The 872-nt window shown below is 45.2% G+C and overlaps 1 protein-coding gene across 1 annotated transcript; it reads right to left on the bottom strand.

The window, feature by feature from the left end:
* Positions 1-7: 7 nt before the first annotated feature.
* On the bottom strand, positions 8-655 carry LOC108357802 (ribonuclease Z, mitochondrial-like; the record flags this gene model as incomplete). Its single annotated transcript, XM_017608873.1, has 2 exons — positions 8-190; positions 242-655. Coding segments are annotated over 2 exons (597 nt in total), but the record flags the coding sequence as incomplete, so codon positions are not given.
* Between the last annotated feature and the right edge of the window lie 217 nt (positions 656-872).

The following is an 872-nucleotide window of genomic DNA, read 5'->3' on the forward strand; positions in this document are numbered from 1 at the left end:
GCTCAACGCATTTAACTAAATTAAGTGCACCTGGACGTGGTTTAAGTCTACAAATGTACGCAACCACCATTTGGTTTTGCGCATCTATTGAATCGGGTGCTGCTGGTTGCTGCTTATACAGCGGCACATACTTGACGCTCATGACGGTGTCTTCAAAATCCGACTGCTCTGTGCAATCCCGTGTGTTTACCTAAAATTGTGGCTATTTTATTTAAAAAAATTACGTCTACTTTTATCTTACCTTCAGCGTCTTGAGCACTACGAAACGCTTCATACTGTGCAGCACACTATCTAAATGCGGTGGTCCATGCAAAGCCATTTCCTTAACGCCCGCATCTTGTACCGTTAATGCTAGACCAGGAAATCCACCTACCATGGGCCATGTGTTACGTGTAACGAAAATATGTTCTAGCCGCGCCAGCTTTGTTTTATGCTCATGTGCTAAACGCTGTGTGCCCTCCCCACAATTAAACAAATAGCGGGCCTGATCGGTGAATAGGTAGATTGCGCTTGGTGAGCCATTTGCACCGGCGCCTAACACTTGCAAATTTACGATGCCCGGTATATAAGGTGTAGATTTTTTCTTTGCCGCTTGAAGCTGTCTTTCGCGTCGCAGTTGTGGTGGCGCTGGTTTAGCCGGCCGCGATTCCACACCAANAATTTGACACGTGCAACGCTACGTCTTAACGCGCAGTTGAGCAACATTCGCGCTTACCTGAAAGCGGGTATTGTTAGTTATGATTTTCATAAAATTTTGATGAAATACCACCGGCAGTACATAGTTTTAACTTACTCTGCTCCAGTTGGAGATTTTGGCAAAGAACACGATGGCAACGAACGAAGGCGGTAATTTGACATAACTTCACAGCTGA

Source organism: Rhagoletis zephyria, unplaced genomic scaffold (assembly GCF_001687245.7).
Source record: "Rhagoletis zephyria isolate East Lansing unplaced genomic scaffold, Rhagoletis_zephyria_1.1 Rzeph_scaffold_84864, whole genome shotgun sequence".
NCBI lineage: Eukaryota > Metazoa > Arthropoda > Insecta > Diptera > Tephritidae > Rhagoletis > Rhagoletis zephyria.